Source organism: Ornithorhynchus anatinus, chromosome 3 (genome assembly GCF_004115215.2).
Source record: "Ornithorhynchus anatinus isolate Pmale09 chromosome 3, mOrnAna1.pri.v4, whole genome shotgun sequence".
NCBI lineage: Eukaryota > Metazoa > Chordata > Mammalia > Monotremata > Ornithorhynchidae > Ornithorhynchus > Ornithorhynchus anatinus.
In genome coordinates this window covers 51,278,318-51,306,278 of record NC_041730.1, presented here as the reverse complement: position 1 = coordinate 51,306,278, position 27,961 = coordinate 51,278,318, and the positions used below count along the sequence as shown (strand labels likewise).

The following is a 27,961-nucleotide window of genomic DNA, read 5'->3' as shown; positions in this document are numbered from 1 at the left end:
CAAGCGGCGGAGCCGGGATTAGAACCCACGTTCTCTGACTCCCAAGCCCGGGTTCTTTCCACTGAGCCATGCTGCTTGTCCTACCTCCTCACAACTTCCTCCAATCTCTTCCCTCTCCAGGCCTTACTTTGATCTGCTGCCTGAATCGTTTTTCTAAAAACTTGCTCTGTGCACATCTCCCTACTCCTCAGTTGACTCCAGTGGTTCCCCATCCATCACTGAGTCAACCAAAAAGTCCTCACTAATTGAATTCAAAGCACTCAGACAGCTTTCTCCCCTTTACATATCCTTGCCCCTCTCCCACTACAAGCCAGCCCATAATTTTGCTTCTCCAACACCAACCTCCTCATTGTCCCAACTCTCACCTCACCTGCCATTGACTTCTTGCCTGGGCACCCCATCCTTCTAATATAGCCTACAGACCAGCACTCTCCTCTCTTCAAAGCTCTACTGGAATCATATCTCCTCCAGGAAGCCTTCTCTGAATAAGCGCTCACTCTCCCACCTTATTTCTCTCCTGACTGTCCCACCCATGCACTCAGTCCCACCCTTAAGCAGTTAGGTATTCACCCCATCCTCACCTCCTCAAGATCTTGTCTTACGCTGTTGAGTCGTCTCTGACCCATGGCGACCCCACGGACACATCTCTCCCAGAATGTCCCCTCTACATCTGCAACTGTTCCAGTAGCGGATCCACAGGGTTTTCTTGGGAAAAATCCAGAATTGGTTTACCATTGCCTTCTTCTACACAGTTAACTTGAGTCTCCACTTTTGACTCTTTCCCCTGCCACATGCTGCCCAGCCCAGGGGAGTTTTGATTTGTTGCAGATGGCCTTCCACTCACTAGCCTCTGACCAAGCTAGGAATGGAATAGGTAAGCTTCTGCTTGACTCTGCCTCCCGTAGCCAAGGCTGGTAGACTCCTGGAAACTCTCCAGGTGTGATCCTGAGAGGACGCTTAGTACAGTGCTCTCCCCCAAATAAGCACTGAAATACCATTGATGGATTGTTCAACTGATTCATTCACATTAGGGATTTGATATTTCCAAATATCTGTTAACCTTTAAGTCTCAACTTAGAAATGTAGCAGAAGATGGAGAAATCGCCTCAGAGTGTGAACACCAATCCCCTAATTTACAATCCTGGAGGTCACATGCCTCATAAATTTCTTTCCCCAGATTCCTGAGAGGAGAGAGGAAATAGGAGGGCCTGTCTAATTGCTTACCATTATCCAAGCACCCACGAGAAGCCTCATGACACAGTGTCATTAATTAATTATAGTATTTGTTAAGTGCTTACTATGTGCTAGACACTGTTCTAAGCACTAGGGTAAATACAAGTTAATCAGGTTGGTCACAGTCCATGTCCCATATGGGGGCTCGCAGTCTTAATCCCCATTTTACTGATGAGATAACTGAGGCACAGAGAAGCTAAATGGCTTGCCCAAGGTCACACAGCAGACAGGTGGAGGAACTCACATTAGAACCCAGGACCAGTGAGAACTATCACTGACCACTGGCATTCATGACTTGGAGCTCCACCAATTCCTGGCTATGGGCCCAACTGCCCATTAGACCCACAGAACCCCCTGACACTTAGGTGGTGCCCAGGCGAACTTCCTGCCTTCCTGTTTCAGACAAGTCGGTGAATCATAAAGGCAGAGTTATCGTTCAATCTAGGTTTTCTGGCAAAAGTCCAAGCGGAGGCTGGTTTGCTGCCATCTGTGGCAACATCACCAACCAATCCCAGAGACAAACGACAAGGAGCCCCTTCAGAGTTCTTAGTTCCCTCAAGACTGTTGTCCTTTCACAAGATAATAATAATGTTGGCATTTGTTAAGCGCTTACTATGTGCAGAGCACTGTTCTAAGCGCTGGGGTAGACACAGGGGAATCAGGTTGTCCCACGTGGGGCTCACAGTCTTAATCCCCATTTTACAGATGAGGGAACTGAGGCACAGAGAAGTTAAGTGACTTGCCCACAGTCACACAGCCGACAAGTGGCAGAGCTGGGATTCGAACTCATGAGCCCTGACTCCAAAGCCCGTGCTCTTTCCACTGCGCCACGCTGCTTCTCAGCCCCCTTCAAGGGGACTGAAAGAGTACCTGGAAATTTAGAGGGAGAGGAACACCATCGGAAGAGCCACGCAGCTCTGTGTAGGACCACCTATCTTCTATCCTCAGGAAAATAGAAAAAGAATGTGGAATTCAATCAATCAATCCTATTTATTGAGCATTTACTGTGTGCAGAGCATTGTATTGTGATTGGGAGAGCACAAAAAAGAGTTGGTAGGCACATCCCCTGCCCACAATGAGCTTACAGTCTAGAGATGAGCTTAGAGTCTAGAGGAAGGTTCTTCCTGGTATGAGACATTAGTGAGTTGGCAAAGTGTTTGTCTTCAACTGTAAGCTGTGAGTCCCATGTGGGACAGGAACTCTGCCTGACCTGATTATCCTATTTCTACTCCTGCGCTTAGTGTAGTGCTTGGCATATAGTAGGCTCTGAAATACTGTATGCACACACACACACACACAATCATAATGGTGTTGGTGGAAGTAAAAGGAGTGTCTAAACAAGCATGAGGTCTCTGTCTAGGGCTTGGAAGAAGTTGGATGAATTTCTCAGAGAGGGCTAGGAATTTCTACCCACCAAGCCCAGAGCTATTTGGTTTGCATTCATCACCATCTCACCATTATTGTCCCCTACAGCATTTGTTGAGAAGCAGCATGGTTTGATGGAAAGAGCAAGGGCCTGGGAGTCAAAGGACCTGAGTTCTAATCCTGGCTCTGCCACTTGCCTGCCGAGTGACCTTGGGCAGTTTTCCTCATCTGCAATATGAGGATTCAATACCTGTTCTCCCTCTGCCCACATGGTGGGCCCTATGTGAAACAGGGGCTATTTATCTTTTATCTACCCCAGTGCTTACTGCATAGCTTGGCACATGGTAAGTGCTTAGCACATACCACAGTTATTATTACTTCCTGGGTGCAGGCTCTTGAGAAGTGAAAAGTCCAGTTCCTTGTCCTCCACCAAATCCTCACGATGAATGTATTATATGGGTGGGGGGAGTAGATGTGAATTGACAGTACCCCCCGGGGCAGAAAAACGTGCCTTCTCCCCTACTGGGGAGGAGGAGGTAATTAATAAATCAATGGCATTTATTGAGCACTTACTGTGTGTAGAAAACTGTATTTTTTTAAATGATATTTGTTAAGCACTTACCATGTCCCAGGCACTGTTCTAAATGCCATAAGCTTGTCTTGGGCAGGGAATGTGTCTGTTTACTGTTATACTGTACTCTCTTAAGCACTTAGTATAGTGCTCTGCACATAGAAAAAGCGCTTGAATGAATGAATAAATGAATGAATGTTAGGGTAGATACAAACTAATCAGATTGGATATAGTTCACATCCCACATGGGATTCACAATCTTAATCCCCATTTTACAGATGAAGTAACAGAGGCACAGAAGTTAAGCGACTTGCCTGAGGTCACACCGCAGACAAGTGGCGGAGCCTGAATTAGATCGCAGGTCCTCCTGACCCAAATCTGTACTGCACCCACTAGGCCATGCTGCTTCTCTTCTTCCTTGTACTGAGCACTCAAGGTAGGTATGGAGATTTCTCCTGAGGTACCAGGAGGTCTAGATTCTCCACCCAGCTCCCCTTCAGACCCCCAGGAGAGGTCAGGTGCCATTGGAAAGCAGTATCTTAGAAGAACTACTGAGAAAAGGAAGGATCCTGGGAGCCAGAAAGTATCAGCAGTTGGGGCTGGAGGGCAGGGGTGGGCAGAAACAGCTAAATCTTCCTCTCACCTTCCATCCCCCTCCGCTAAAACACCCCACGGACACCTAGGGCATTCATTCAGTTCATTCAATCTTATTTATTAAGAGTTTATTGCATGCCTAGTACTGTACTAATCGTCTGGGAGAGTACAATATAACAATAAACAGACACTTTCCCTGCCCACAACAAACTTACAGCCTTCCAGGGGGAGACAGACAATGAACATAAATGAGTAAATGACAGATATGAACATAAGTGTTGTGGGGCTGAATAAAGGGGCCAGGTCAGAAGAGAGTGGTAAAAGAAGAAAGGGGGGTTTAGTCAGGGAAGGCCTCTTGGAGGAGATGTGCCTTCAATAAGGCTTCGAAATGGGGGTGAGCAATTGTCTGTCAGATTTGAGGAGGGAGGGCACTACAGGTCAGAAGGAGGACGTGGGCAAGGGGTCGGCGGCGAGATACGAAAGATGGAGGCACAGTGAGAAGGTTGGCATTAGAGGAGCAAAGTTTGCGGGCTGGGTTGGAGTAGGAGAGTCAGCGCAGTAAGTCCCAAATGCCTGGTCCCAGCCCCAACAGATGCAGAAAACAGATGAAAAAAAAAAATCCCTTATCTCAGTGAAACTGCTGGGGATAAAGCCAGAATGCAGTTGCTCTATTTGGAATCTAGCCAGAGAACTGAGGTCAACTCCTCAACGCTTGAGTAAAGCCCCTAGAAGCTGTCACAAAAGTCTTCGGTGGGCATTAAGCTTCCTGGCGGCGGGGAGGAGGGCAGAGCCCCATACTGGGGCCCTGAGAAGTTCATGAAGGAAGACCCAGGCATGATCCATGGTCTTAAAAAACTTACAGTCCAACTGGGAAGCCAGGTCAGACACAGACTAGCTGTTGTTCTGTAACTAAAAATAGTAATTAGTAGTAATAACAATTACATTTTTTGTAAAGTACTTACTATGAGCCAGGCACTGTACTAAGCACTGGGGTAGATACAAGGTAATCAGGATGGACACAGTCTCTGTCCTACATGAAGCTCACAGTCTTAATCCCCATTTTACAGATGAGGTAGCTGAGGTACAGAGAAGTTAAGTGATTTGCCCAAGGTCAAATAGCAGACAAGTGGCGGGGGGGCGGGGGGGCTGCTCTAGAACCAAGGTCCTTCTGGCTCCCTGGCCCATCCTCTATCAACTAGGCCATGCTGCTTTAATGCTGCTTCAGGAAAGTTATCTATTTCAGAGTCTTCATTAGACTGAATGCCCCTTGAGTGAGGGGATTCTGTTTTCCGCTTTCCTCATTTATTCTCGGGAGTCTTGCAGATGTTCTGCATGTAGTGGGTGCTTGATCGACACTGATCAGAAAACACAGGAAACAGAAGCATAAAATGTTATAAAAGATAAAGAGGAATGAAACCTTTATTAGTCTAAGTGGAAGGGAGACTGGGTTTTTACAGATGAGGAAACTGAGGCACCGAGAAATGAAGTAGTTTGTCCAAGGTCACACAGGAGCGAGAGGCAGCATGGCCTAGTGGATAGTGGGCTCTAATCCCAGCTTTGCCACTTGTCAGTTGTGTGACCTTGGGCAAGGCACTTCATTTCTCTGTGCCTCAGTTACCTCATCTATAAAATGGGAATTAAGACCGTGAGCACTACGTGGGACAGGGACTGTGACCAACCTGATTAGCTTGTATCTTCCCCAGAGCTTAGTACAGGGCCTGGCATATAGTAAGCACTTAACAAATACCATAAAAAAAGTGGCAGAGATGAAATTAGAACCCCGGTCCCCTGACTTCCAGGCCCATGCTGTTTTCCATTAAACCACTGGGGATTTACTGTCTGCACCACCCTCTGCAGCTACCTGAAGGCCACGCTGGCTTTGGGGGCTCTGTTTTCTACTTCTTTACCCAACCATGCACAGTAGGACAGTGGAGCAGATTCAGTCACAGAATTAAGCTCTGAAATGCCGATGAAAATCTTTGGTTGCCTGTAAGTTTTCTATGCACAAACTGGTACATTCCCTGGATTTTCTTCTATCTGTGCTTTACGTATCCTTTCTCTGCACCCTCACAATAGATTGGACTACTATCTCATTTCACTTCAACCTTTACTACTACCCCCCTTCAAAGTCCTACTGAAGGCACACCTCCTCCAAGAGGCCTTCCCAGACAAAGCGCCACTTTTTCTCAGCTCCCCTTCCAAGTCACCACGACTCAGTCCCTTTGTTATTCCCCCCTCTCCCAGCCCCACAGCAAACATGTATATGTCTATATCTATAGTTCTATTTATTTATATTAACACCTCTTTACTCATATTGGTGTCTGTTTCCCCCATCTCTAGACTGTGAGTCCACTGTGGGCAGGGATCATCTCTCTTTGTTGCTGAACTGCTCTTTCCAAATTGTTCTGCATACAATAAGTGCTCAATAAATACGATTGAATGAATGAATGAATATTTTGGCCTCAGTTCTTGATTTTTCTCCTCTTAATTCTTCGCTATTCAGTATTTCTTTGACTTTCATTGATCCGGATTTTGCTTCCCTGGAACTGCGCCAGAACCGGGGAAGGGGAGGCAGGTATGTGGTGCACAGTTGATCAGCAAGAAGCTTTGTGGGTCAACACTTGGAGGATTTTCAGGAAAACAATTTCCTTCTGGGAAAATTCCAGTGATCTCCAGCCTGCCCCCTCTGCCATCGCTGAGTCCCAAGTCCCTCAGGGCTATAAACTTTCCCGAAGTGCACGTGAACTCCCTCCCTCTGGGGAATCCTGAAATAAAGCTCCCAGGGCTATCAGAGTCAGGAGATCATACAGGGATTAAGAGGAGAGCCAGTCCCAGAAGCTGCAGGGAAATGTCCTGTAAAGAAGGAGAAAGAGGCTTTTTTCGTGGCCCTGGGCTCGTCCCCAGGTTTTTTCACTGGTGACAGGATGGAGACCCTCATTCCAAGAGACCAGTTCATTTCAAAGTAATTGATTCCCGCCATCTACCAGGATTCCATGGTAATGGCTCAATGGAAGAGCACGAGCTTGGGAGTCAGAGGTCATGTGTTCGAATTCCCACTCTGTCGCTTGCCAGGTGTGTGACTTTGGGCAAGTCACTTCACTTCTCTGTGCCTCAGTTCCCTCATCTGTAATGGGGATTAAGACTGTGAGCCTCACGTGGGACAACCTGATTACCCTGTATCTACCCCAGTGCTTAGAACAGTGCTCTGCACATAGTAAGTGCTTAACAAATACAAACATTGTTATTATTATTGCCTTAGTAGAACATACTACTCTGGGGAATGGGCAGAGGGAAGCAGCCTGGAGTAGTGGATAGACCACATGCCTGGGAGTCACAAGGTCATGGGTTCTAGTCCCAGCTCTGCCACTCGTCTGCTATGTGACTCTGGGCAAGTCATTTCCCATCTCTGTGCCTCTGTTACCTCACCTGTAAAATGGGATTCAAACTTTGAGCTCCATGGGAGACAGGGACTATGTCCAACCTGATTATCTTATATCCACCCCAGCACTTTGCACAGTGCGTAGCACATAACAAGCACTGAACAAATTCCACAATTATTCCCCCTCTCTAGATTGTGAACTCATGTGGGCAGGGAATGTGTCTGTTTATTGTTGTATTTTACTCTCCCAAGCGCTTAGTGCAGTGCTCTGCACACAGTAAGCACTCAATAAATACAATTGAATGAATGAGTGAGATGGTTGGTGAGGGGAGGCTGGGTGGGAGGTCCCTGCCTCTACTTCCCTATTTTCTCCCACCCAAAAACTGAAGATGGGTTGGTCACACAACCCTCTCCAACAGAGAAAGAATGAGGGTGGCAGTTACCTGACATCCACAGACTCTTCCTCAATCTGGAGCATAAATTGTTGCCAGACACAAGAGTGATTAAGTCAAGGACTCTCCTCTAAAGCTTGGAATCCCTGCTGGGCGTCACCCAAATACTCTTAGCCCAAAAAACACTCACTCCACTTACCCCACCTAACAATGGGACTGTTCACTGCTGCCCTCTTCTGGGCTCAAGTACCTTGGATGCTACTGTGTGACTTTGGACAAGTCATTTCCCTTCTCCATCCCTCAGTTACCTCATCTGTAAAATGGGGATTAAGACTTTGAGCCCCATGTGGGACAGGGACTGTGTCCAACCTGATTATCTTAGACCCATCCCAGTGCTTAGATCAGGGTGTGGCACATAGTAAGTGCTTAACAAATACCACAATTATGTGCTTACTATGTGCCAGGCACTGTTCTAAGTGCTGAGGAACATATAAAATAATCGGGTTGGACACAATCCCGGTCCCACCCGGGGCTTGCAGTCTTAATTCCCATTTTACAGATGTGGGAACTGAGTCACAGATAAGTGACTTCCCCGAGATCACACAGTAGAGAAGTGGCAGAGCCAGGTTTAGAACCTAGGTCCTTCTGACTCCCAGGCTTGTGCTCTATCCACTAGGCCTTGCTGCTTCGCTTAGTATTTCTGTTACTATCTGTCTCCCCCTCTAGACTATAAAATCCTTGTGGGCAGGGAACCTATCTGCCCATTCTGTTATATTGTACTCTCCCAAGTGCTTGGTACAGTGTTCTGCACACAGTAAGTGCTCAATAAATATGATTGAATGATGACCATTCTAGCACCAGGCACATATCTCGGGTTATAGGTTAGAGGCCAAGAGAAGCAGCGTGGCAAAGTGGATAAAGTACAGGCTTGGGAGTCAGAAGTCATGAGTTCTAATTCCGGCTTTACCACGTGTCTGCTGTGTGACCTTGGGCAAGTCATTTATTTTCTCTGTGCCTCAGTTACCTCATTTGTAAATTGGGAATTAAGACTGTGATAAGTATTAAGGCAGATATGTACATAAGTGATGTGGGGCTGGGGGAGAGCAAAAGGAGCAAGTCAGAAGTCAGAAGTCAGACTTCAGACTGGGAGTCAGAAGGTCATGGGTTCTAATCCCAGCTCTACCACATGTCTGCTCTGTGATCTTGGGCAAGTCACTTCACTTTTCTGGACCTCAGTTACCTTATCTGTACAATGGGGATGAAGGGTGTGAGCCCCATGTGGGAGAAGGACTGTGTCCAATCTAACTTGAATCTACCCCAGTGCTTAGAACAGCGCCTGGCACATAGTAAGTGCCTAACCAGTACCGTAATTATAATAACAAAACCTATTGGGTCAGGGATTGACTGCAGCCTTCCTGGTGCAGCCCTGATTCTTTTAAAGGCCAGCGTGAGCTGGGAAACTACACATCTGCATATTCCAGGACCACCTGGGAGTGATGAGATCCCAATCAATCAATTGTATTTACTGAGAGCTTACTGTGTGCTGAACACTGTACTAATCTTTTGGGAGAGTACTATATAACAACAACAGGAAAAAGAGTAGAAAAAAGCAAGGTATTGGATGGTCCTCTAGGTGGTAAGCTCGTCCTCTAGAAGGTAAGCTTGTATGCAAGGAACATATCTACTTGGGCTTCGGAGTCAGAGGTCATGGGTTCGACTCCCGGCTCTGCCACTTGTCAGCTGTGTAACTGTGGGCAAGTCACTTAACTTCTCTGTGCCTCAGTTACCTCATTTGTAAAATGGGGATTAACTGTGAGCCTCACGTGGGACAACCTGATTCCCCTGTATCTACCCCAGGGCTTAGAACAGTGCTCTGCACATAGTAAGCGCTTAACAAATACCAACATTATTACCAACTCTGTTACCTTGTACTCTCCCAAGCGCTTGGGGCAGTATTCTGCACCCAGTAAGCACTCAATAAATTCGATTCATGGATTGATTAGTAATTCACAAACTGGATAATCCATTCTGAGAAGCAGCATGGGTTAGTGGAAAAAGTACAGGCTTGGGAGCCAGGAGACCAGGGTTCTAATTCTGACACTGCCATGTGCCTGCAGTGTGACCTTGGTCAGTCACTTTTAACTTCTTTGTGCCTCAGTTTCCTCACCTCTAAAACATGAATTAAATATGCTCTCCCTCTTCCTTAGACTGTGAGCCCTACATGGGACAGGGATTGGGTTTGGCCTGTTTAACCTGTAGCTACCCAAGTGCATGACACGTATTAAGTGTTTAACAAATATCACGGTTATTATTATTATTAATTGAGTGAAGGATGACAAGATACAGTCAATCGTATTGCTTTGGGGAAAGGGGCTCACTCTAGGTTGACACATTTCAGCCTTCTAGGCCAGGCTTAGTTAAGCTCTATGACTCTTTGGTTAGGAAGAGAAGTAGGGCCATTCATTTCAGGCCATTCCTGAAATATCTGAAAAACTCAGGTGTAGGCTTGTCTCCATTCAACATCTGTCAAACCTCCACTCCTTCCGCCCGGCTGCCATCTCTGTCCACAAAGCCGAGCAGCTCAGTTGCCTAATGTCCCCTGAAAGCAATAGCTCCAAGGCAGTAAGACCAGAGCTTGCAGGAGGCATTGAGAAATTAGGGAAGCAACATGGCCTAAAGGAAAGTCTCCTAAGGTCAGCTCCTGACAGCATTCATTTGACTCACATCCTGGTTCAACCAACGGGTTCTTATCCCAGCTCTGCCACTTGCTTACTGGGTGACCTTGGGCACATCATTTAAGTTCTCTATGCCTCAGTTCCCTCATCTGCAACATGAAGATTCAATCTCTGTTCTCCCTCCTACTTTGATTGAAAGCCCCATGTGGGACCTGATTATTTTGTATCTACCCTTGACCTTAGTACAGTGCTTGGCACATAGTAAGCACTTAACAAATAGAATTATTATTATTACAAAAGAGAAGGGGCGCACTCTTAAGATTTCGTGTTGGCACTAAGGAATATCCTCAGGGCAGACAGCGTAAGTACAACAGACATGGTCCCTGGGTTCTAGAAGCTCACAACCTTATAATATCTAGAGAAAATCAGAATAATCAGTAGAAAATTTACCCATCATCCATTTAATTATGTCTAAGCCTTACCCTAATGCTGAAGGAATGCTGTAAAGACTCAGTTCCTTGAGATGCACAGGACTAAGAATGGCGAAATATAAATATCTCTCTATCCTTCTCCCTCTCTCCATTCTTTCCATCCCTCCCCTCTTCATTTCTTTCCTTCTTCCCTCTCCTTCTCTCTTTCCCTCTCACTCTCTTTCTAGAAATGCATGTATAATCATACATATGACTCTGTGTGTTGTGTATGTGTGTTTGTGTGTGTGTATATGCATCCTAAAAAAACCCTCTCTTGACCCCACTTCCCCCTCCAGTTATCGCCCTATCTCCCTACTACTCTTCCTTTCCAAAATCCTAGAACGAGTCGTCTACAATCGCTGCTTAGAATTCCTTAACTCCCATTCTCTCCTGGACCCTCTCCAATCTGGCTTCCGTCCCCTCCACTCTACCGAGACTGCTCTCTCTAAGGTCACCCATGACCTCCTTCTTGCCAAATCCAATGGCTCCTACTCCATTCTAATCCTCCTTGACCTCTCTGCTGCCGTTGACACTGTCCACCATCCCCTCTTCCTCCATACCTTATCTCACCTTAGCTTCACGGACTCCGTCCTCTCCTGGTTCTCCTCTTATCTCTCTGGCCTGTCATTCTCGGTCTCCTTCGCAGGCGCCTCCTCCCCCTCCCATCCTTTAACTGTTGGAGTTCCTCAAGGGTCAGTTCTTGGCCCTCTTCTGTTCTCCATTTACACTCACTCCCTTGGTGAACTCATTCGCTCTCATGGCTTTGACTACCATCTCTACGCAGATGACACACAGATCTACATCTCCGCCCCTGTCCTCTCCCCCTCCCTTCAGGCTCGCATCTCCTCATGCCTCCGGGATGTCTCCACCTGGATGTCGGCCCGCCACCTAAAACTCAACATGAGCAAGACTGAGCTCCTCATCTTCCCTCCCAAACCCGGTCCTCTTCCAGACTTCCCTATCACCGTAGATGGCACGACCATCCTTCCCGTTTCTCGGGCCCGCGATCTCGGTGTCATCCTTGACTCGTCTCTCTCGTTCACCCCACACATCCTATCCGTTACCGAGACCTGCCGGTTTCACCTTTACAATATCGCCAAGATCTGCCCTTTCCTCTCCACCCAAACGGCTACCTTACTGCTACGGGCTCTCATTATATCCCGGCTAGACTACTGCGTCAGCCTTCTCTCTGATCTCCCTTCCTCCTCTCTCGCCCCGCTCCAGTCTATTCTTCACTCCGCTGCCCGGCTCATCTTCCTGCAGAAACGCTCTGGGCATGTCACTCCCCTTCTTAAACACCTCCAGTGGTTGCCTATCCACCTCCGCTCCAAACAAAAACTCCTCACTCTAGGCTTCAAGGCTCTCTATCACCTTGCCCCTTGCTACCTCTCCTCCCTTCTCTCTTGCTACTCCCCGCCCCACACGCTCCGCTCCTCTGCCTCCCACCTCCTCACCGTCCCTCGGTCTCGCCTATCCCGCCGTCAACCCCTGGGCCACGTCCTCCCGCGGTCCTGGAATGCCCTCCCTCCTCACCTCCGCCAAACTAATTCTCTTCCCCTCTTCAAAACCCTACTTAAAACTCACCTCCTCCAAGAGGCCTTCCCAGACTGAGCTCCCCTTCTCCCTCTACTCCCTCTACCGCCTCTATTGTTCATTCCACCTCACCTCTCCGCAGCTTAACCCTCTCTTCCCCCCGTTTCCCTCTGCTCCTCCCCCCTCCCTTCCCATCCCCTCAGCAGTGTACTCATCCGCTCAACTGTATATATTTTCATTACCCTATTTATTTTGTTAATGAAATGTACATCGCCTTGATTCTATTTAGTTGCCATTGTTTTTACGAGATGTTCTTCCCCTTGACTCTATTTATTGCCATTGTTCTTGTCTGTCCGTCTCCCCCGATTAGACTGTAAGCCCGTCAAACGGCAGGGACTGTCTCTATCTGTTGCCGACTTGTTCATTCCAAGCGCTTAGTACAGTGCTCTGCACATTGTAAGCGCTCAATAAATACTATTGAATGAATGAATATGCATATATATAAAGTGGATGGTGGTGTTGATGTCATTACCTTGGCCAAGAATTGACTGTCAGATAAGAGGTACTCAGCACACTCCCTACCATCACACCCTAGTGGAGAAGACTCCCAGCAAGGTAGTCATCAACCAGAATATAAGCTGTGACAAGGTTGGACTCCTTCTTAGGGTCACATCTGGAGAGTTTCCAGGACTCTACCATTCTCAGCTAAGAGAGGGAGAGTCAAGCAGAGGCCTATCCATTCCATTCTTAGCTTGGCCAGTGGCTAGCCAAAGAAAAACAAACGCACAGGCAGGTAGCTGGAAAGACAGGGTAACCAACATCTATCTAGCCCAGCTATGGAATTAACTGGCTATTTTCTAGTTCTGGATCACTGAGGTTTCTCCTATTAGAGCAGCAGGTTACTTTGAGTTGACCTCTAAGGATGCCTTTTCCCCAACCCAAACCCTCACCCACAACTGGTCTTTGCCACTGCATTATGGAAACCAGTGTATAATGGAAATACTGTACTCTCCCAAGCACTTAGTACAGTGTTCGGCCAACAGTAAGTGCTCAGTAAGTACCATCATTTGATTGACTGTGAACCTGATGTACCAAGACGGGGGGGGGGGGGGGGGGGGGGGGGGGGGGGGGCGGGCAAATACCTGACATTTCCAGGAATGGGAATTTTTACGGCATTCATTGCTAGGTAGCCCCTGCCAGATAGGGCTAGGGGAATCCTCCAGGATCTCTCACCCCAGGAGACTGATAGGCACAAAGTGCCTATTACTATAGTGCTACCCTGAGGCACGGGCCGTGTGGGGGGGGTGGATAGGGGGATTGAAAGAAGTTCTAGCTTGTCCAGCTTCCCAGAACTTCCCCTGCTTTCCAGAACCTCCCCCAGCTGAGGCCAATAGAGCAAAACTGTTCTAGAAAAAACTAGAGGGTGAGTCATTCATTCAATAGTATTTATTGAGCGCTTACTATTCATTCATTCATTCAATAGTATTTATTGAGCGCTTACAATGTGCAGAGCACTGTACTAAGGGCTTGGAATGAACAAGTCGGCAACAGATAGAAACAGTCCCTGCCTTTTGACGGGCTTACAGTCTAATCGGGGGGACACACAGACAAGGACAATGGCAATAAATAGAGTCAAGGAGAAGAACATCTCATAAAAACAATGGCAACTAAATAGAATCAAGGCGATGTACATTTCATTAACAAAATAAATAGGGTAATGAAAATATATACAGTTGAGCAGACGAGTACAGTGCTGAGGGGATGGGAAGGTAGAGGGGGAGGAGCAGAGGGAAATGGGGGGAAGAGAGGGTTAAGCTGCAGAGAGGTGAGGTGGAATGAACAATAGAGGCGGTAGAGGGAGTAGAGGGAGAAGGGGAGCTCAGTCTGGGAAGGCCTCTTGGAGGAGGTGAGTTTTAAGTAGGGTTTTGAAGAGGGGAAGAGAATTAGTTTGGCGGAGGTGAGGAGGGAGGGCATTCCAGGACCGCGGGAGGACGTGGCCCGTGGGTCGACGGCGGGATAGGCGAGACCGAGGGACAGTGAGAAGGTGGGAGGCAGAGGAGCGGAGCGTGTGGGGTGGGGAGTAGCAAGAGAGAAGGGAGGAGAGGTAGCAAGGGGCAAGGTGATAGAGAGCCTTGAAGCCTAGAGTGAGGAGTTTTTGTTTGGAGCGGAGGTGGATAGGCAACCACTGGAGGTGTTTAAGAAGGGGAGTGACATGCCCAAATCGTTTCTGCAGGAAGATGAGCCGGGCAGCGGAGTGAAGAATAGACTGGAGCGGGGCGAGAGAGGAGGAAGGGAGATCAGAGAGAAGGCTGACACAGTAGTCTAGCCGGGATATAACAAGAGCCCGTAGCAGTAAGGTAGCCGTTTGGGTGGAGAGGAAAGGGCAGATCTTGGCGATATTGTAAAGGTGAAACCGGCAGGTCTCGGTAACGGATAGGATGTGTGGGGTGAACGAGAGAGACGAGTCAAGGATGACATCGAGATCGCGGGCCCGAGAGACGGGAAGGATGGTCGTGCCATCCACGGTGATAGGGAAGTCTGGAAGAGGACCGGGTTTGGGAGGGAAGATGAGGAGCTCAGTCTTGCTCATGTTGGGTTTTAGGTGGCGGGCCGACATCCAGGTGGAGACATCCCGGAGGCAGGAGGAGATGCGAGCCTGAAGGGAGGGGGAGAGGACAGGGGCGGAGATGTAGATCTGTGTGTCATCTGCGTAGAGATGGTAGTCAAAGCCATGAGAGCGAATGAGTTCACCAAGGGAGTGAGTGTAAATGGAGAACAGAAGAGGGCCAAGAACTGACCCTTGAGGAACTCCAACAGTTAAAGGATGGGAGGGGGAGGAGGCGCCTGCGAAGGAGACCGAGAATGACAGGCCAGAGAGATAAGAGGAGAACCAGGAGAGGACGGAGTCCGTGAAGCTAAGGTGAGATAAGGTATGGAGGAGGAGGGGATGGTGGACAGTGTCAACGGCAGCAGAGAGGTCAAGGAGGATTAGAATGGAGTAGGAGCCATTGGATTTGGCAAGAAGGAGGTCATGGGTGACCTTAGAGAGAACAGTCTCGGTAGAGTGGAGGGGACGGAAGCCAAATTGGAGGGGGTCTAGGAGAGAATGGGAGTTAAGGAATTCTAAGCAGCGACTGTAGATGACTCGTTCTAGGATTTTGGAAAGGAAGGGTAGTAGGGAGATAGGGCGATAAATGGAAGGGGAAGTGGGGTCAAGAGCGGGTTTTTTTAGGATGGGGGAGACGTGGGCATGTTTGAAGGCAGAGGGGAAGGAGCCATTGGAGATTGAGTGGTTAAAAATAGAAGTTAAGGAAGGGAGGAGGGCAGGGGCGATGGTTTTAATAAGGTGAGAGGGAATGGGGTCCGAGGCGCAGGTGGAGGGGGTGGCACTTGCAAGAAGGGAGGAGATCTCCTCTGAGGATACTGCTGGGAAGGATGGAAAAGTAGGGGAGAGGGTTGGTGGGGGGGAAGGGGAGAGGCGGAGGGGTGACTTTGGGCAGCTCAGACTTGATTGTGTTGATTTTTGTGATGAAGTAGGTGGCCAGATCATTGGGGGTGAGAGATGGGGGAGGGGGAGGAACAGGGGGCCTAAGGAGAGAGTTAAAGGTCCGGAACAATTGGCGGGGGTGACGGGCATGGGTGTCGATAAGGGAGGAGAAGAATGTGCATAGCATTGTACTAAGTACTTGGAATGTACAATTCAGCAACCGATAGAGACAATCCTTGCCCATTGACGGGCTTACAGTCTAATCGGGGGAAATGGACGGACAAAAACAATAGCAATAAATATAATCAAGGGGATGTACATCTCATTAACAAAATAAATAGGGTAATAGAAATGTATACAAATGAGCAGACAAGCACAGTGTGGGGAGGAGAAGGGAGAGGAGGAGGAGCAGAGGGAAAGGGGGGGAAATAATGTTGGCGTTTGTAAGTGCTTACTATGCCCAGAGCACTGTTCTAAGCACTGGGGTAGATAAAGGGTAATCAGGTTGCCCCACGTGAGGCTCACAGTTAATCCCCATTTTACAGATGAGGTAACTGAGGCACAGAGAAGTTGTGTCTTCCCCACAGTCACACAGTTGACAAGTGGTGGGGCCGGGATTTGAACCCATGACCTCTGACTCCCAAGCCCGGGCTCTTTCCACTGAGCCAAGCTGCTTCTCCTTCAGGTAGGAGTCCCACCTGCCTGAAGGATGTGTAGGATCTGTTAGGATCTGTCCAACCTCAAGCCTGGAAAGGTGAAAACAGATGAGAATGTGGAGGAGGACATCCCAACTGTTCAGTCCTTCGCACTACCTTGGGGCCAGTCTTGGAAATGTGGGGCCACTGAGTTCTGGATGGGAAGAGGGGAAGGGATGTGGCATGTATATCATAATAATAATAATTATGGTATTTGTTAAGCACTTACTAAGTGTAAAGCACTGTACTAAGTGCTCGGGGGGGAGACAAGCAGATTGGGTTGGACACAGACCCCATCTCACAAGGCTCAAAGTCTTAATCTGCATGTTACAGATGAGGTAACTGAGGCCTAGAAAATTAAAGTGACTTGCCCAAGGCCACAAAGCAGACAAGTGGTGGAGCCGGGATTAGACCTCATGACTTTCTGACTTCCAGGCCCGCGGTCTAACTACTAGGCCATGCTGTGCCTTTACTTCCTCTGATTCCTCCCTGACTCTGATCCCCAGCTAGAACTTCCTGCGGTCAGCCACTAGTGAGCTGCTGAGCTGCCCAGTGGGGAGAGTTCAGCTCTCGTTTCCCACCAAACTGTTCCAAGAAAAGGTTTAGTTTGGTCCCAACCCTTGGGAGTTGCCAGGGGGCTTCCCAGAGGAAGTCACATTCAGGGGGCTTCCCAGGGGGATAATAATAATAATAATAATGTTGGTATTTGTTAAGCGCTTACTACGTGCCGAGCACTGTTCTAAGCGCTGGGGTAGACATAGGGGAATCAGGTTGTCCCACGTGGGGCTCACAGTCTTCATCCCCCTTTTACAGATGAGGGAATTGAGGCACAGAGAAGTTAAGTGACTTGCCCACAGTCATACAGCCGACAAGTGGCAGAGGTGGGATTCGAACTCATGAGCCCTGACTCCAAAGCCTGTGCTCTTTCCACTGAGCCACGATGACACAAGTCGCCATCCACAGAGGTGCTGGGGGTCCCCCAGCAGGGTTAGTCCTGAGGTAGCCATCCCTCAGGACACAGGTGCAGTGCCCATCCATGGGGGTGCTGGAATCCCCTCCAGTGGGATCAGACCTCAGGAAATCAGTCCTCATTACACAAATGCCCAGCCACGGGGGTGGTGGGAGCCCCCCAGTGGGGTCAGTCTTGGGGTAGTCAGCTTTAAGGACACAAGTTCCCATCCACGACACCACTGCGACTCCGGCGCATTCTGAAGCTGACCCTTGTCCAACCCTGGTTTCGGACCAACCGCCCCAGATAACATCCCATGAAGGTTGAAGAGACCCTGAGAAGGCACCTCCCGACCCCCCCGCTGACCTGACGGCTCCGCCCTTTCCACCCGTTGACCCGCTTACCGAGGCTTGAAGGTGGAAGAATCGAAACAAGCCTGCGGACACATTTCCCCCCAACAGCGGGTGCTCGACATATGGAATTCACTACCAGAGGAAGTTGTGCTGGATAAAAATATCAGCAGGTTCCAGAGAGGTTTAGATAAATGCCCGGGTAAGAGGTCCACAAAGGGAAAGTTAGGTATGTTATACGGCACAGCCCTAAACAGTGGGATGAATGTCAACAAGGGCAACCATCACATGCTTCCTCCAGCATCCTGTTTCCATTGTTGGAGACAGAAAACTCGGCTGGGTAGACCACTGGTCTGACCCAGGAATGGCACTGTTTATGTTATGTTATATTATGTTATATTATGTTATCTCCACTGAATAATTAATACAAACTTCTTGGTCCGAGGTCTCAGAGCTGCTTTGTTGATCTGGCATCTGTTACTACAACTGGTTTTGAGTTTCCAGGATAAAAGTCCCTGGATTTGAGCAAAAAGCAACTTTCGCCATTATCACCCCCTATTTCATAACCCCACTGCAGGATTGTTGAGGAGAAATTCACCCAGACCCATCTCTGTCCCCACCTTCTCGAGAGAAGGTAAGTTGAGGTCTGAAGACCCGGAGCAGGTCTCTGCTTTGAGTTCTTGGGGAAACGTGTGGGGAAACTTCCCCAATTCAATCTGCTGTCAATGCAGATTTTCTACCACCCATCATGGAAAATCATAATAATAATAATGGTATTTGCTAAGTTCTTACTATTTGTCGAGTACTGTGCTACATGGGCTGGGGTAAGTGCGAGATAATCAGGTCTCTGTGTCACATGGGGCTCACAGTCTAGGTCAGAAGGAGAACAGACACTGAAACCCATTTTCCAAATGAGGCAACTGAGTCACAGAGAAGCAGCATGGGCCTGGGAGTCAGAAGGTCATCGATCCTAATCCCAGCTCTGCAACTTGTCTGCTGTGTGACCTTGGACAAGTCACCACTTCTCTGGGCCTCAGTTCCTTCATCTGGAAAATGGGGATTGAGCCTTTGCGTCTCACGTGGGACAAGGACTCTGTCCAACGTGAGTGGCTTGTATCCACCCCAGAGGTTAGTACAGTGCCTGGCACATAGTAAGTACTTAACAAATACCATAATTGTTAACTATTATTAAGCTCAGTGATTTGTCCAAGGTGCAATGGCAGGGATTAGAACAGGGATTAGAACCCAGAACCTCTGACTCCCAGGCCCATGCTCTTTCCACTAGGACATGCTGCTTTTCTAAGTCATCCGCCTTGGATCCCCTTTTGGGTTTTCCACATGACTAACCACAGAAGTCTTGGGAGCGGAGTGCCCTGCCCTCTCACACTCAGTTCCTCCAACCAAAGCCAACTCCCATCTGCCTTGACCTCGGGCAGATCTAGTCTTCATCCCCTCCACCTCTGCAGCTGGACGTTGGCAATGCTGAGCTGCTGATGCGAACGCTGTGAGAGCAGAGGCAGCGTCGACGCCTTCTTCGTGGGCTTCTTCCGCAGGCATGGACTGGTCCTCCTTGCTCCTGGCCTCCTGGCTCAGCCTCTTCAGGATGGGTGAGACTGCTCCGCGACCCCTTACATGACCTCAGGAGTTTTCTTTTACTGCTGGGATGATCTCCAAATCTGCTGACAGATGGGCGTCAATTGCTATTTTTTCCCTAGGCCAAGATGATAACCAGCTGAGGAATTCCTTAAGCCCTTTCTTTTTCTCCCACTCCCTTCTGCACTGCCCTGACTTGCTCCCCTTATTCATTCCCCCCTCCCAGCCCCACAGCGCTTATGTGCATATCTGAAATTTTATGTATTGATTGACTTATATTAGTCTGTCTTCCCCTCTAGACTGTGGACTCACTGTGGACCGGGAATGCATTCATTTATGGTTATATTGGGTACTCTCCCAAGCTCCCAAGTGCTTAGTACAGTGCTTGGCACACAATAAGCGCTCAATAAATAAGATTGAATGAATGAATGAATGAATGAATGAATGAATAACCAAGGCAAGGGAGTCTCCCAGATTCTCATTTGTGAAATAAGGCGGGAGGTGAAAGTTGCTTAGGCAGTGTCTAACCATACCGCATTGGTCTTCCCAGTCAAGAATAGAAGATGAGAAGCTGTGTGGCCTAGTGGAAAGAGCACAGGCCTAGGAATCAGAGAACTTGATTCTAATCCCTGCTCTGCCAATAGCTTGTTGTGTGACCTTGGGTAACCACGTAACTTCTCTGACCCTCCGTTCTCCTGTTCACCCTCCTATTTAGATTGCGAGCCCAATGTGAGAAAGAGACTTTGACCAAACTAATTAACTTGTATCTAATAATAATGTTAATAATGGCATTTATAAAGCGCTTTCTATGTGCAAAGCCCTGTTCTAAGTGCTGGAGAGAAGACAAGGTGATCAGGTTGTCCCACGTGGGGCTCACAGTCTTAATGCCCATTTTACAGATGAGGTAACTGAGGCACTGAGAAGTTAAGTGATTTCATTCAATAGTATTTATTGAGTGCTTACTATGTGCAGAGCACTGTACTAAGCGCTTGGAATGTACAAATTGGTAACAGATAGAGACAGTCCCTGCCCTTTGACGGGCTTACAGTCTAATCGGGGAAGACGGACAGACAAGAACAATGGCAATAAATAGAATCAAGGGGAAGAACATCTCATTAAAACAATAGCAAATAAATAGAATCAAGGTGATCTCATTAACAAAATAAATAGGGTAATGAAGATATATACAGTTGAGCAGACGAGGACAGTGCTGAGGGGATGGGACGGGAAAGGGGGAGGAGCAGAGGGAAAGGGGGGAGAAGAGGGTTTAGCTGCAGAGAGGTGAAGGGGAGGGTAGAGGGAGCAGAGGGAAAACGGGAGCTCAGTCTGGAAAGGCCTTTTGGAGGAGGTGAGCTTTAAGTAGGGTTTTGAAGAGGGGAAGAGAATTAGTTTGGCGGAGGTGAGGAGGGAGGGCATTCTAGGACCGCAGGAGGATGTGGCCCAGGGGTCGACGGCGGGATAGGCGAGAATGGGGGATGGTGAGGAGGTGGGCGGCGGAGGAGTGGAGCGTGTGAGGTGGGCAGTAGAAAGAGAGAATGGAGGAGAGGTAGGAAGGGGCAAGGTGATGGAGAGCCTTGAAGCCTAGAGTGAGAAGTTTTTGTTTTGCGCGGAGGTTGATAGGCAACCACTGGAGGTTTTTAAGAAGGAGAGTGACATGCCCAGAGCATTTTTGCAGGAAGATGAGCCAGGCAGCAGAGTGAAGAATAGAATGGAGTGGGGAGAGAGAGGAGGAAGGGAGATCAGAGAGCAGGCTGACACAGTAATCTAGATGGGATATTACGAGAGCCTGTAGCAGTAAGATAGCCATTTGGGTGGAGAGGAAAGGGCGGATCTTGGCGATATTATAAAGGCGAGACCGGCAGGTGTTGGTAACGGATTGGATGTGTGGAGTGAACGAAAGAGCCGAGTCAAAGATAATAATAATAATAATAATGTTGGTATTTGTTAAGCGCTTACTATGTGCCGAGCACTGTTCTAAGCGCTGGGGTAGACATAGGGGAATCAGGTTGTCCCACGTGGGGCTCACAGTCTTAATCCCCATTTTATAGATGAGGGAACTGAGGCACAGAGAAGTTAAGTGACTTGCCCACAGTCACACAGCCGACAAGTGGCAGAGCTGGGATTCGAACTCATGAGCCCTGACTCCAAAGCCCATGGTCTTTCCACTGAGCCACGCTGCTTCTCCATGTTGGTATTTGTTAAGCGCTTACTATGTGCCGAGCACCGTTCTAAGCGCTGGGGTAGACACAGGGGAATCAGGTTGTCCCACGTGGGGCTCACAGTCTTAATCCTCATTTTTACAGATGAGGTAACTGAGGCACTGAGAAGTGAAGTGACTTGCCCTAAGTCACACAGCTGACAAGTGGCCGAACCGGGATTCGAACTCATGACTTCTGACTCCAAAGCCCGTGCTCTGAGGTTGCAGGCCTGAGAGACGGGAAGGATGGTCGTACCGTCCACGGTGATAGGGAAGTCAGGGAGAGGACCGGGCTTGGGAGGGAAGACGAGGAGCTCAGTTTTGGTCATGTTGAGTTTTGGGTGGCGGGCAGACATCCAGGTAGAGACGTCTTAGAGGCAGGAGGAGATACGAGCCTGAAGGGAGAGGGAGAGGACAGGGGCAGAGATGTAGATCTGTGTGTCATCTGCATAGAGATGATAGTTGAAGCCGTGAGAGAGGATGAGTTCACCGAGGGAGTGAGTGTATATGGAGAACAGAAGAGGGCCAAGAACTGACCCTTGAGGAACTCCAACAGTTAGAGGATGGGAAGGGGAGGAGGAGCCTGCAAAGGAGACCGAGAATGACAGGCCAGAGAGATAAGAGGAGAACCGGGAGAGGACGGAGTCCGTGAAGCCAAGGTGAGATAAGGTGTGGAGGAGAAGTGATTTGCCCATGGTCACACACCTGACAAGCAGCAGACTTGGGATTTGAACCCATGACCTCCGACTCCCCAGCCCGTGCTCTTTCCTACCCCTAGGGCTTAGAACAGTGTTTAACGTACAGCAAGCACTTAACAAATACCATAAAAACATCGATGTGGTAATATCATAATCCAATTTCATTGTGGGATAGGTGTGAATTAGCTTGAATCTCTTTTGTTCAGGCTTAAATCATAAGAAAGGTTGACGGGGCAGTGTGGGACACTAGTTGACCAATGCAGTTTTACAAGGAGCAACTTACAGGTGGCACACTTGCATACCTGAAAATGTGCACACATGTGCACGCATGCACGCACACACGCATACACACACACACACACACACGCACGGTCTCTCACTGTGTGCCTCTGTCTCTTTGTCTATTTCTTGCTTTGGGAGAGTACATGGGCCGTGCGTTAGCTGCTCTGGTCAACTGGTCTTTTTCACTGAGCAAAAGATCAACTTTAAGATGTGAGGTAAAACTTAGACAATTTGCTTGTTTATATACACATAGATCACGATTATCTATAGATGTCTATAGCTCTTTACAAGTGCATGTGCTTTGGAGACGGTGGGGCCAGGGTGGATTTTTTTTCTTCTTCAAAAAAACCCCTAAATAGAGAATATCCAGGTCCAGCCCTGGGCATGAGACTAAGACCCCTGGTGCATGCCCTGCCTCGGGCCTGGAAGGCCCTCCCTCCTCAAATCTGACAGACATTCCCCTCCTTCAGGGGCTTATTAAAGGCACATCTCCTTCAAGAGGCCTTCCCAGACTAAGCCCCACTTTTCTTCATCTCCCACTCCCTCTGCTTGCCCTGACTTGTTCCCTCTTCCCTCTTCCCTCCCCTCCAGCCCCACAGCCCCATATTTATCTGTAATTTTATTTATTTGTATTGATGTCTGTTTCCCCGCCCCAGACAGTGAGCTCACTGTGGGCAGGGAATGTTACTGTTTATTTTTATGTTGTACTTTCCCAAAAGCTTAATAATAATGTTGGTATTTGTTAAGCGTTTACTATGTGCAGAGCACTGTTCTAAGCGCAGGAGTAGATACAGGTAATCAGGTTGTCCCACGTGAGGCTCACAGTCTTAATCCCCATTTTACAGATGAGGGAACTGAGGCACAGAGAAGTTAAGTGACTTGCCCACAGTCACACAGCTGACAAGTGGCAGGGTCAGGATTCGAACCCATGACTTCTGACTCCTCAGCCTGTGTTTTTCCACAGAGTTCCACTGGGACTTCTCTGTTAATACAGTGCTCTGCACACAGTAAGTGCTTGATAAATGCTATTGAATGAAAAAAGGGAGGCAGAGAAGTCCCTGTAATATTATTGCTAAAGAACTGAGCCCGAGACCTCTATAGAGCAGTTGGGCAGTTGCTTCGCCTTATGCTGTCGAGTCATCTCCGTCTCCTAGCGACGCCATGGACACGTGTCTCCCAGAATGCCCCACCTCCATCAGCAATCATCCTGGTAGTATATCCATAGAGTTTTCTTGGTAAAAATATGGAAGTGGCTTACCATCGCTTCCTTCCGTGCAGTAAATTTGAGTCTCTACCCTCGACTTTCTCGCTTGCTGCTGCTGCCTGGCGCAGGTGAGTTTTGACTTGTAGCACAATGCCTTCCACTGGCTAGCCACTGCCCAAGCTAGAATGGAATGGAAGGAAAGGCCTCTGCTTGACTGTCCCTCCAGGAGTCGAGACTGGTAGAATAGTGGAAACTTTCCAGGTGCAACCCTGAGAGGGGAATTGGGCAGTAGCAGGGGGAAAGTGACTGCTCAGTAAACCTATGCCCATTCAATCTTTTTCTAGCGTAAGGATTTACTCTCCACCACCTCTCCCCTGGTTAGTGGTGATGTGGGCTCATTACACAGATGCAAATTCAGAGGCTCCAGAATCTCACTGCTCTGCATTCCTCCAAGAAATATGATAAAAATCTCCTACCCACAAACACATACACAATCACACATACACATGAACAGCTGATCTGTGTGTTTGAATAATAATAATAATAATGATGGTGTTTGCTAAGCACTTACTATTTGTCAAGCACTGTTCTAAGTGCTGGGGTTGGTATAAGCTAATCAGGGTGGATGCAGTCCCTGTCCCACAAGGGGTTCACAGTCTTAATCCCCATTTTACAGATGAGGGAATGGAGGCACAGAGAAGTTAAGTGGCTTGCCCAAGGTCACATAGCAGACAAGTGACGGAGCCGGGTTTAGAACCCAGGTCCTTCTGACTCCCAGGCCCGTGTTCTATCCACTAGGCCATGCTGTTTCCCCATGCTGTTTGAAAACACCACTGTTGTCAGCAAACTATATCCATGTGGACATGTCTGATGAAAAATACTAAAATGCAAGTGATAGGCTTTTCCACACTGAACCCCACAAAGAGTATAAGTAGTAATAGTCTTAGAATGAGAAGCAGCATGGCCTAGTGGCAAGAATAAGGGCTTGGGAGCCAGAGGTCATGGGTTCTACTCCCGGCTCTGCCATTTGTCTGTTGTGTGACCTTGGGCAAGTGGCTTCACTTCTCTGGGCCTCAGTTACCTCAGCTGGAAAATGGGGATTGATACTGTGAGCCCCACGTGGGACAGGGACTGTGATCAACTTGATTACCTTGTATCTACTCCAGCGCTTAGAACAGTGCTTGGCACATAGAAGCACTTAACAAATACCATTATTATTATTATAGTAGTAGTAGTAATTCAACTTCCGAGCAAACCTTATTAAAATCCCATCTCCTCCAAGAGGCCTTCCCTAACTAAGTCCTAATTTCCCCTCCTTCCTCTCCCTTCTGTGTCAATCTTGAACATAGATTTATTCCCCTTATTCATCCCACCCTCTGCCCCATGGCAACTGTGAGCCCGCTGAGAGCAGGGATTGTCTCTTTGTTGCTGAATTGTACTTCCTAAGGACTTAGTCATAATAATAATTATGGTATTTGTTAAGTGCTTACTATGTGCCAAGCACTGTTCTAAGTGCTGTGGTAGATAAAAGGTAATCAGGTTGTCCCATATGGGGCTCACAGTCTTATTCCCCATTTTCCAGATGAGGTAACTGAGGCACAGAGAAGTTAAGTGGCTTGCCCAAGGTCACATAGCAGACAAGTGACGGAGCCATGACCTCTGACTCCCAAGCCCCTGCTCTAGTGCTCTGCACACAGAAAGCACTCAATAAATACGATTGAATGGATATTCATCATTTATTATAAGACCTGTCTCCCTCTCTGGGCAGGGAACGTGTCTAGCAATTCTGCTATATTGCACTTTCCCAAGTGCTTAGTATGCATAAAGTAAGTGCTCAGCATAAAGTAAGTGCTCAATAAACAGGTTTGCTTGCTTGCTTAATAATAGTAGAAATAGCAGCAACAGCATTTACTGAGCAAAGAGCATTTTACTAAGGGCTTGGGAAAGAACAACAGATTTTTAAGGAATGTTCCCCGTCCGTTCGGAGCTTACACTAATTAAAGGAAGAGGCTGACACAGAAATACTGACAAATCATCCGAATTAGTAGACTGCACAGTTGATATCCTTTTGCCGCCCTGTTGTCTGTTGGCTCTGTGGGATTCCTGGTGCTATTTTCAATTCTTTCTCTGTCTCCCAAACTTCCTGAAACCTAGGCTCGAAGAGGGATTTTTCAACCGTGGTTTCCAGGTTGATTCATTCATTCAATCGTATTTATTGAGCGCTTACTCAGTGCGGGGCGCAGCCAATGAGGCCCCGGCCAGTAAGGCCTCAGTATTAACAGCTCGGTGTTTATTAAGCACTTACTTTGTCCTGATTACTGCTCTAAGCACTGGGCAAGTAGTTTGGCAGGTTTGACACAATTCCTTTTCAAAATGGGACTCACAGCCTAAGCGGGAGGGAGAACGAGTAATCAATCCCCATTTTACCGATGAGGAAACTGAGGGACAGATAAGTAAAGTGACTTTCCCAAGGTAACCCAGCAGGCAAGTGGCCAAGCCAGGATTAAAACCCAGATCCTCTGACTTCCAGACCTGTGCTCTTTCTACTAGGCCATGCTGTTATATTTCTAAAGTGCTTACAACGTGCCGAACGCTGTGGTAGATTCTAGGAAATCAGATCAGACACTGTCTCTGCTCCACACAAAGGAGAGAGAAAACAGGTATGTCTTCCCCATTTTACATGTGAGGAAAGGGAAGCACAGAGAATTTAAGTGACTTACCCTAGGCCACATAGCAGGGGGACAACAGTGCAGCACAGCCATCCTGCATTCTTTCCACTAAGCTACACTGCTTCTGGGCCCAGGGTCAGCAGAAAATGGGACCCTTGGGGGAGCCTACCAGGCTTCATCCAGGCCATGGTACCAAGCCCCTTGGTAGCAAGGGCAGTGCCTGTCTCATAGTTTCTCTCTTCACTTTCTCCCCTCCTGCCTGTAAGCTCGTTGTGGGAGGGAAGACATCTGTTACATTGTACTCTACCAAGGGCTCATTCATTCATTCATTCATTCATTCATTCATTCATTCATTCATTCATTCAATAGTATTTACTGAGTGATTTCTATGTGCAGAGCACTGTACTAAGTGCTTGGAATGTACAATTCGGCAACAGATAGAGACAATCCCTGCCCAATGACGGGCTCACAGTCTAACTGGGGGAGACAGACAGCAGAGCAAAACAGAACAAAACAAAAACAAGACAACATTATCATGATAAATAGAATCAAGGGGATGTACACCTCATTAACAAAATAAATAGGGTAATAAATAATATATACAAATGAGCACAGTGCTGAGGGGAGGGGAAGAGAGGAGGGGAGGAGCAAAACAAAAACAAGACAACATTATCATGATAAATAGAATCAAGGGGGTGTACACCTCATTAACAAAATAAATAGGGTAATAATATATACAAATGAGCACAGTGCTGAGGGGAGGGGAAGAGAGGAGGGGAGGAGCTGAGGGTGAGGTGGGGAGAGGAGGGGAGGGAAAGGGGAAGGGGAGCAGCAGAGGGTGGAGGGGGAGCAGAGGGAAAAGGGAGGAGCTCAGTCTGGGAAGGCCTCTTGGAGGAGGTGAGCTCTCAGTAGGGCTTTGAAGAGAGGAAGAGAGTTAGTTTGGCAGATGTGAGGAGGGAGGGCATTCCAGGACAGCGGTAGGATGTGGGCCAGAGGTCGATGGTGGGATAGGCGTGAACGGGCGACAGTGAGGAGGTGAGTGGCAAAGGAGTGGAATGTACAGGGTGGGCAGTAGAAAGAGAGAAGGGAGGTGAGATAGGAGGGGGCAAGGTGATGGAGAGCTTTGAAGCCAAGGGTGAGGAGTTTTTGCTTCGTGCAGAGGTTGATAGGCTCAGTACAGGGCTCTGCATGTGTCTAATGACCTTGACTAGGCCTCAGTTATCTCATCTGTAAAATGGAGATTACGAATATGAGCTCCATGTGGGACAGGGGATGCATCCCACCTGATTAACTTGTATCTACCTGGCACATACAACACTGGTTGGCGCATAGTAAGCACTTAACAAGTACCGTAATAAATATGATTGACTGACTGACTTTCCTGGGCCTGACAGTGAACCTCAGACCAGCCAGCAACCCCACTGCCCTCACCTCAGGCTGGACTCAGCACCCTGCCATTCATGAGACTCAGGTTCTTCCAGGGAGGGGAACACCTTTCCTTCAATCTATCCGCCTCCCCATCTCCAAGGGCTGCATTCGGAAATAAGGCACCGGGATATTTTTGTGTACAAGGCCCAAGGCATTCCTCCCACATTCCCCCCCTTCCATTCCACACATTCCCAACT

General features: G+C 48.2%; 1 protein-coding gene and 1 non-coding gene across 2 annotated transcripts in view; one reads left to right on the top strand and one right to left on the bottom strand.

Annotated features, from left to right (window-relative positions):
* Positions 1 to 817: 817 nt before the first annotated feature.
* Positions 818 to 955, bottom strand: LOC114810567. Its single transcript, XR_003758262.1, has one exon. It is a non-coding gene; the product is annotated as a small nucleolar RNA SNORA7 (small nucleolar RNA).
* An 18,193-nt stretch (positions 956 to 19,148) lies between these two features.
* Positions 19,149 to 27,961, top strand: part of SIGLEC15 (sialic acid binding Ig like lectin 15) — a 48,064-nt gene continuing 39,251 nt past the window's right edge. Inside the window, exon 1 of the mRNA XM_029060983.2 lies at positions 19,149 to 19,300. Within this exon, the coding sequence (XP_028916816.1) occupies positions 19,249 to 19,300 (52 nt within the window). The 5' untranslated portion in view covers positions 19,149 to 19,248. The remainder of the gene's footprint in view (positions 19,301 to 27,961) is intronic.